General features: G+C 43.6%; 1 protein-coding gene across 3 annotated transcripts in view; it reads right to left on the bottom strand.

The window, feature by feature from the left end:
• Positions 1-805: 805 nt before the first annotated feature.
• The window catches only part of Ttll4 (tubulin tyrosine ligase like 4), a 51,393-nt gene continuing 43,027 nt past the window's right edge, over positions 806-9,171 (bottom strand). For 2 of the 3 annotated variants that reach the window (XM_074071724.1, XM_020152283.2), the window contains exons 15-19: positions 8,281-8,383; positions 6,923-7,133; positions 6,709-6,779; positions 6,117-6,202; positions 806-5,801 (exon numbers count right to left, since the gene is read on the bottom strand). In XM_074071724.1, coding sequence (XP_073927825.1) covers positions 5,552-5,801; positions 6,117-6,202; positions 6,709-6,779; positions 6,923-7,133; positions 8,281-8,383 — 721 coding nt within the window. In that variant the 3' untranslated portion in view covers positions 806-5,551. Of the gene's footprint in view, positions 5,802-6,116; positions 6,203-6,708; positions 6,780-6,922; positions 7,134-8,280; positions 8,436-9,171 lie in introns of those variants that run through there. The other variant, XM_020153525.2, reaches the window with a different exon arrangement.

The following is a 9,171-nucleotide window of genomic DNA, read 5'->3' as shown; positions in this document are numbered from 1 at the left end:
CCCCTTGTTGTGTTTGCCCTTGATCTAATGTCCACATATGAGGGAGAACATACGATTTTTGGTCTTTTGGGCCAGGCTAACCTCACTCAGAATGATGTTCTCCAATTCCATCCATTTACCAGCGAATGATAACATTTCGTTCTTCTTCATGGCTGCATAAAATTCCATTGTGTATAGATACCACATTTTCTTAATCCATTCGTCAGTGCTGGGGCATCTTGGCTGTTTCCATAACTTGGCTATTGTGAATAGTGCCGCAATAAACATGGATGTGCAGCTGCCTCTGGAGTAACAGTCTTTTGGGTATATCCCCAAGAGTGGTATTGCTGGATCAAATGGTAGATCGATGTCCAGCTTTTTAAGTAGCCTCCAAATTTTTTTCCAGAGTGGTTGTACTAGTCTACATTCCCACCAACAGTGTAAGAGGGTTCCTTTTTCCCCTGCATCCTCCCCAACACCTGTTGTTGGTGGTGTTGCTAATGATGGCTATTCTAACAGGGGCGAGGTGGAATCTTAGCGTGGTTTTAGTATGATATTCTTAAGATTCATCCATGTCACTGCATGAATCAGTTTATCCTAAGTAGTATTCCACCCTACAGATATCTCACAAGTTTATTGACTGATTGCTAGACATTTGGGTTGTTTTCAAGTTTTTGTTACTGTGAATAAAGCTGCTGTAAACATTTGCTTGTCGGAATGGGAACTGCTAGGTCATTATTAAGGGCCTGCTTCACTTCATAAGAAACTACCAAGCTGTTTCCAACATTCCATTTTTTTGTCCCCACCAGCGATATAAGTTCCTGCCACATGCTCCATATCTGACACTTGGTATTTTGCCTTTTTTTTTTTTTGAGCCATTTTAGTGTGTAAGTGGTACCTCATTGTACTTTTAATTGCACTTCTCTGATAACTGATTACAGTTCTAATCTTTCTAAAGTTAATTATCTTAGTTAACTTTTCAACTTTAATCTCCCAAGGATAGAATCAAAGCCCCTCAGTATTTGTTGGGGATTGGTTCCGGGACCTCCCACAGACACACAGTCCCTTACATAAAATAGCATGGTGTTTTCTATGTATAACCTGCCCATGTCCTCCAATACATAAAACAATGTAAATAGCTGTTATATTGTATTGTCGAGGCAACAATGACCAAAAAAACCAAGTCTGTTCATGTCCAGAACCATTATAGGCCTACATACATTTTTGACCCATAGTTGGCTGAGTCCACACATAAGGAACCCTTTGATCCACAGGGTCCATTGCGCATCGTATCACAGTTAGCAACTGTGATATGCTACAGTAGCAGTATTGTAATGCATGCTATTACTATCACTTCAAGGAAAAAATAGGGGTCTGGTTTTTTTTTGGGGGTGGGGTGATATTGGGTTTGAACTCAGGAATTCATGACTCTAGGCAGACACTCTACCACTTGAGCCACTCTGCCAGCCCAAGGAAGAAACAGCTTGGTAGTAGTTTCTTAGTGTATTTTAGAGTCTATTTTTAATCTGCACCATGCGTGAGGCACTTTCTTAGGTGCTTTACACCCAATTTAATCACCTCTCCCCTCACCCAGGTTAAATCCCTGTAACTACTTATGAGGTAGTCTTTGGTGTCCTAATTTTTTGTGACAGTATCTGACATTTCATGTATCAGTCCATTCTAATAATGAAGGCACAAATGGGATTTAGAAAATCACCACCCTGCTATTGACCCTTCTGGTGTTCTTTCATCTATGTAAGAAATCTGCTAAGACCAACATACAAGTTCTTAAGCTTTCATGGACCCAAAGCTGATGATGGGCAAGTCAATCTGGATATTGTAAGTGTGCTAACTCTGCTACAGAGGAATCTACAAGGCCAAGGCTTTTCTGAGAGGATGGATCAGAATCCTAACTGGGAAGATATGGCTCTCTATGCCACACATCTCTGAAAACCATCCGTTTCTAAGTCTCAAAGCAGAGGGGCACTGGAATAGAACCTTCACAATTATGTACATATCCATAGCATAATCATTAAACCCTATCTATAAAAGTGCAAAGACCTGGAGTTTAGGACACTTGATTGTTGGTCAGGCTGCCCACTCCCAATCTTCTTTGAGGGTATGCTTTTGCTTTTCTCCAATAAATCTCATTTTCATGTTTGCTTTAATAAATCTTGCTGTTAAAAGACTCCCCTGCATGTCCACTCCTAAACTCTTTTTCCGGTGAGACCAAGAACTTGTCACTAATCTCTAGTGATAATGGAAAGTCAGCCTCAACAAAATAGCCAGCCACCCTGTGATAACTGTTTCTTGGTATAGCTGCTTGGTCTATGCATCATCCTTTGACTCCTGCTCCAGTCACGGTCTCTGTCTTCTGTACCTTGCTTCTCCCTCTCTCAACACCAGGCACCCTTTCTCTTCCTTTCCAATCTAAGCTGCTCTTGGGATAATCAAATCAATTCACACACTGCATATACGATTCCAATGTTTAATGCACTCCCCAGGGAATTTGCATTCTGTAAGTATCTAACCAAAGAAATAAATCCCCACAGTGATAATGTAATATTAAAAGGAATAATGAAAGTCATGTTTCTGTGTACACTATGGATGTGTGAAGTGAGGAGGTACCTAGATCCTATTCTGGCCTCTTTGCTTCTAAAATGTCCCTGTGGTTGCTCTACTTCTTTCAAGGAAAGAGTTTTACTTTACTTTCCTCCTTCCTTTCCTTCTTTCCTTCCTTCCTCTATCCCTGTCTCCCTTCCTTCCTTTTCTTTAGTAAAGAACAGGACTTGGATAACAAACCAAGAAAGTAGGCACCTCTATGTACTAAGTACCTTTATGCTTGGCTTCCATTTTTACAACCCTGAAATGTAGGTATCATGCTCATAGGACAAAGAAAGAGACTTTAAAATGTTAGATGGTAAACCCACAGTCACAAAATAAGTGGCAGAACTGGATTTGAACCCAAAATCAGCCTCTGAGGCCCATGATAGTTTGCCAGCACAGTGCCACTTCTTCATTAGTATTCATTCTAAGGAACCAAGTGAAAGTGAAAGTGACTAGTGACCATTCTCTCCATCTGCCGTCCCAAATCCTTACTCTGCTGCTCTAGAAATACCCTGTATCTCATTCCTTGTCTCAGGAGCACTCACTCTATTTCTTCCAAATAGGGTCTAGGTAAATTATCAACCTGGGAAAACAAATGACATTCTGACAAATATTTATTCAACTAGGCTCCCAAATTTAAACTTTCAAAAAAGAGCATCATTACTTTCTAAAAATTCCTTACTTACCTAAATGCCATATATTGTGTCTATTCAGTTCTGAAGTGTGTTTGTTGAATGTTTAATATGCAAGATTTTACTTTCTCTCAAGTGAAATGTAAATGTGATATATAAGCCCAGCAAAACACCCGTCAGATATTCAAATGTCATGAAAATTAAAAATACTGTATGGGTGTAATGGTCATGCCTATAATTCCAGCACTCCAGAGGCAGAAGCAGAAGGACTAACAGCTCTAGGCCAGCCTGGGATACAAAGTGAGTCCCTGTCTCAAAAAAACAAAACAAAGAACAGTGTATGTATAAATGTGTTTTAAACTAGTAAGAGCACTGTATATTCAGCACTCATTTCCTAAATCCTTCCTTCTTCACTCATTTCCATCATGCTGCAATGCTGGTACCCTCTCTAGTCTTAGGGGTGGAAAAGAATGTTTTTGATGCACAGGGACCCTCAGAGGACAGGTCTAAGAACAGAAGTTGATTTCCAAGGACTAGACCAGCTCAAGAGGACCTCCACACCTAAGACTTATACCAGAGGACCAGCCACAACAAAGCTGCTAGCACGGGTGAATTTTCCCTAAGGAAGACTGCTTACTTCCCTTGTCACATACACACTAGCAAACTGCATCCAGGAAGGTCAAGAGGGAGTTAACATTGACAATATCAGAATAGATTTTCCAGAGCTGCCAAGAACCTCTTCAGTGAGGCCCGACTTTGAAGTCCTTATTATTGAGCAGTAGTGCTGCCCAAGGCTTTGCCACTGAGCTTTCTACACAACTGTCAACATGGCCTTAGGACTGGGCAGCACATCCACCTGCCCTGTGGCCTTGAACCCAATCAGGCCTTTCAGTGATCTTTCCAGGGCTCTACCCCAACTTGCCACAGAACTCTAGGAGTCATGGAGGGGAGTCTCTATCTTTTCAAAGCTCAAAGGAATGAAGACAGCTAAAGACCAGGGTGAGACTCGGTAGCTGAGCATCCTGCCTGATATGCAAAGGGCCAAACTCACTCATTAGAGACATGGGGCCAACTGGCTGATATGCCCCACTGCTAGGAAAACTAAAGGATGTAGGGACTGCGGAGGAGAGAAGTATCCAGGGAGTGCTGGGTTAGGGAGAAACACAGTTAAAATGAAAACAACCCTTCTGATCTAAACTCTCCCACCTTGGGCTTCCCTGGCCCTGGGTGTCACTCTTCCCCAGGATAGAGAAACAGAGCTTCTGGTTTGGGTGCTCATGTTCTTGGAGATCTGTGTGTTCATAGTTCACTCAGTCAACATTTATTCAGCACTCTCTGTTTACTGAGTCTGGGGAGAAGAGTAAATTCAGTTGAGTGAGTTTAGCCAGAGATTTGACCAGAATCCCATCCTACAACAGTGACTGTCCTGAAACCAGCTGCCAAATCACCATACCCTGCTTGCTATAAAACAGAGCACGAGACTTCCTACATGTTGAGGGGAAACCACAGCTCCCTCCACGCTCCCTCTAAATTGGGTTCTTTGATCTCTGAACCTAGATAATGGCAACTGGAATTATTTGGGCTCCACCACTGGAGTCATGGGAAATCCACAAAGTTCCTAGAATCTCACAGAACGTCAACAGCTGAACATCTATCAGAGGGACATCTAGAAGGCTGGACAAGGACTGATGTAAGGTCCAAACAGCAAGACCAAGTCCTACTGGCTGGGTGGGAATATGAAAGGAGAAATGGTCTGGAGGTGGTGAAGCCCCTAAGACTAAGATGGCAGGAAATGGGTCCAGCACATCATGGGCTCTCCTGCCTATTTACTAAAGAATTCTGAAGGTTGCTGAAAGTGGCTCCCAGGGCAGTATGTGTGTGTTGGGGGAGGTGGGGGTGCCGAGTATGACATGGGAACCTCAATTACATAACAAGAGACTTCTTGGCCCAAGTATGTTCAGCATGTTTTCTTTCTCTTCTTGAGCTACAGTTCAACCACTGCACCAAGGTCTACAACAAATCACACATGGCTCTCTGAAAGTAGAAACCAAACCCTGCTTTATAAGGCTGCCTGGCTGTCACTAGCATCTCTACTGAGATATGAGGTGCCAGCCAGGCAGACAGGTGACAGAGAGTGAGCCTTCCTCACCTTCTCCCCATCACCACCCCACCCCTCCAGCCCTCCAGATACCCTTCTCTGCAATAGAACCACTTCAAAAAATACTCTGATGAGGGGCATGCGGAGGAGGTAGGGCTCAGGCTGGTCAGCAGGCTGGCTCCCATGAGGTAGCTGACACTGGTGCTCCTAGGCAGGGGCATGTGGAGGAGGCCAGTCACGGGCTCACAGCAGTCAGGAGGGAGTCACTGGTTGACTGGGAAGTGGAGGAAGCAGAAAGTCTTGAAGTCCGCCCAGAGTACTTGATCACAGGTATTGTCTGGGCAGAAAGGCTGGGCTCTTTGCTGGTGTCCTCACTGTCCTTTGAGGAGGTAGGTTTCCTGGGGGAAGGTGAAAGGTCAGCTTGAGTCTTTTTGGGCTTGCACATGGTCCTATCTTCAGAGGGCTGTAGGTTTTCCTTGGAGGAGCTGTGAAAAGAAATGGAAGGGAAAAAAATGGCTGAGACACCGAGCAATGGAGACTAACCTATAATCTGCTTTCAGAGTCTGAGTTAGGCAATCAAGAGATTATGGTGACCATAATTCTATGGAAATATTAATAGCCACAAAATATATTTTGTTTATGTATGGCTGAAAGTGGCCACTTCCATAGGTGACTCTGGTCTCTAGTTCAGCTTTGGAAGGCATCCCAAGAGCCATCAGGAAGAGGATACTGTGGCTGAATATTCAGATGGAGAATGCTCACCTCATTGCACAGTCCTTCTCCTGCAGAAATGCACTTACCCTAGCCTGCCTGGCTCCGGTTTGCTAAAGGCATTGAGCGTTCCGTCAGTCTTTGGGACAGTTACAAGTGATGCTGGCAGAGTCCACTAAGAACGAAGGAAGTAATGAGGCAAAAGCAGGTAGAAGTCAGGCAGGAGTGTGCAGGGTTTTGCGTCTCTTTTTCAAGCTCTACCTCTAGGTGATCATAGGGCACTGCCCTTAAGGCAGAAGCTCATGTGGGTAAAAGTCTTGGTTCTCTCCTGAATCAGACAAAATGCTAAGGTCTACTTTTCTAAAATTAAAATTTAATTAGCTATTTAATTAATTAGGTGGTACTGGGGTTTGAACTCAAGGTTTCACCCTTGCTAGTCAGGCACTCTACTGCTTAAGCCACACGTCCAACCCTGGAACACCATTTGGTCTTTGAAAGAAAGGCATCCAGGCAATCCTGGAAGTAATTGCTTCCTTGAAAGGAAAGGGTCATGAGACCCAAGAGGAAGGGCCTAGAGCAGAGGGGAGAGGCAAGTGGGTACCTACAACGCAACCACACTTCATTTATGGCAGACAGAGGAGCCTAAGAAGGAACTGTTACCCCCGCACTGACATTACTCACCAGTGGAGCAGAATCAGGGATGATGCCCGTGTGGAACCCTTTGTAGCACCAACTCCGAAGCAGATCTACTCCTAGGACAAGATGAGTAGGGGTTGGGACTTAATAGGGAGGGATCAAGTGATCCATTTTCTTCCCAGAGAGGCCTGTTTGTTGGTCTAATGAGATTTAATCTCTTATTAAACAGGTTCTCCTGCAGACAGGGAGGGCACATCACCTTTGAGTTTGTTGCCATGGTACTTCTGTTCCCACTGAGTAGCAAGGATGTTGAAATATCGTGGCTGTTCAAAAAACCGGAGATAGCGAGAGGAGATTCGAGAAGGAAAAATTCTTTCAAATTGACCACGACGAGAAAACTCATCCTCCATCTCAACCAAAATCCGAACATCATCTGGTGTCAGGATATCCAGCACAGATGCATAGAAGTCCTACGGCCAGAGGAAGAGAGAGGAAGAGGGTGTGCTGAAAGCATAAGCTAGAACCTGAGGACGGGGAGAAGAGCTCTAGGGCTCCAGGACTCTCATAGGACCACCAACACCACCTAGTGAGCCAGCACCTTACCTCATCTATTCCTAAGTCCACTGACCTTAGCTGGTAAAAGAAGACACCTTGGCTGGATGAAGGGAACCACTGGGTTTTGTGAAGTGGTTCATTAAATTGAGGTCAGGGTCCAGCAACTCAGATTTGGCATTCTTATCCTACAACTCTGACATATAGCTCCCATTTCTACTCTGAGAAGGTCGAGTCTCCCAGGGTCTTACTGTGCCTCTCAGGGAAAGAAACCTTAAAGTTAAGTTGACAGTTCTGTCAAGAATGGCTCAGTACAGGGGTCAAGTGCAGTGGGGCGTGCCTGTAATTTCAGCTAAACAAGAGGTAAAGATAGGAGGATAGCAATTCAAGCTCAGCCCAGCTAGAAAAAAGTTAGTGAGACTGTGTCTCAAAAAACAAGCCAGGCTAGGCAACCCTGGCTCACACCTGCAATCCTAGCTCTGGAAAAATAGTTCACAAGACCCCATCTCCAAAATAACTAGGGCAAAATGGACTGGAGGTGTGGCTCAAGTGATAGAATGCCTGCTTTGCAAGCATAAAGCTTTGAGTTTAAAACTCCAATCCCACCAAAAAAACCCAACCAAAAACCCAAGCCGGGTGTGGTGGTGCACACATGTAATTCCAGCTACATGGGAGTACATGGTCAGAGATCTTGGTCTAAGTCCTGCCTTAGGGCAAAAGTAAGTATCTGAAAAATAAACTAAAGTAAAAAAGGACTGAGAGGATGCCTCAAGTGGTATAGCACTTGCCTAGCAAGCACAAGGCCTTGAGTTCAAACTCCAGTACATCAAAAAAAATGAAAACGAAAAAAGAATGTGCCAGTATAGCACTGTGCTGAATGTTCCTGATAATGTGATAAAGACCACTGATTCTCTCCTGAAGTGATGAACATAACAACGAATCTCTGTACATCATGGGAGCCTAGACCTGAGCTAAGAAACTCTGCAATAAAGAGAGGGGAAGCTGGTTGCACTGGAGAATGACCAAGGAAGCTTTCTGTTGGCACCAGCACGATCAATTTCCTACCTGGTCAGGAATTTTCTGGGTCAGATAATAAGCTTTCTTCATCTTCTGTGCAGTGAAATGCTCTGGAGCCATTCGACATTTATCCTTGGGAGAACTGGGCAGACTAAGGCAGGGGGTGGACAAAGAGCAAAGGGCAGGGTCAGCAGCTTCATGTCCTGAGGAAATACGAAGAGAAGGTCCAGCCCAGAAAGACCTTTCTCAAGAGAAGACAGAAACGTACAGATCCATATAAGTGGATCACACTAAAATGCAGTCCATTCAAGTAGCGGGTCTAAGAGTCATCCAATACCAAGTACTATGAAAGAACAGAAAGCATGCAAGACACCATATGCTGAAATTGACAAAAAAAAAAAAAGAAAAAGAAAAAAGGCGGGGTGTGTGTGTGCTGGAGTAAGTCTAATCACTAGACATTTCAGTTTAATATAGAGAACATTACTATACTGGCCAGTTATGCCCTACTGGCAAGTGACTTAATTTCTGGCACTTTGGTTTTATCATCCATGTTAATACAATTACTAATCACTGTTGAAAGGAACACAAAGATGATTTAACAGCAGCTCCTGCCTCCAAGTAGCTTATGGTCTAGCAAGTGGAATAAGTCAAATGACAAATAACTGGAAAACAGAACTAAATATGCATGTACAAGGTATATAACAAACTTTTGTCACCAGACAAATCAGGATTTTAATTTCACGCTCCTACTACTCCCTAGCTGAAAGACCTTGGAAGGGTTACTGTATCTTAAGAGATCTTCAGTTTCCTTATCTATAAACTGCAATACTAGTATTAATCCTGTAAGGTTGTTGGGAGGATAAAATTGTAGTTATTTCCTTACTCATCACAAGTACTTACTAAACATTAGCTTCCTCTCTTCAAGAGTGGGTCCCAAGT

Source organism: Castor canadensis, chromosome 4 (assembly GCF_047511655.1).
Source record: "Castor canadensis chromosome 4, mCasCan1.hap1v2, whole genome shotgun sequence".
NCBI lineage: Eukaryota > Metazoa > Chordata > Mammalia > Rodentia > Castoridae > Castor > Castor canadensis.
Note: the sequence above shows the minus strand (reverse complement) of the source record. Positions and strands in the feature narration are given on the sequence as shown.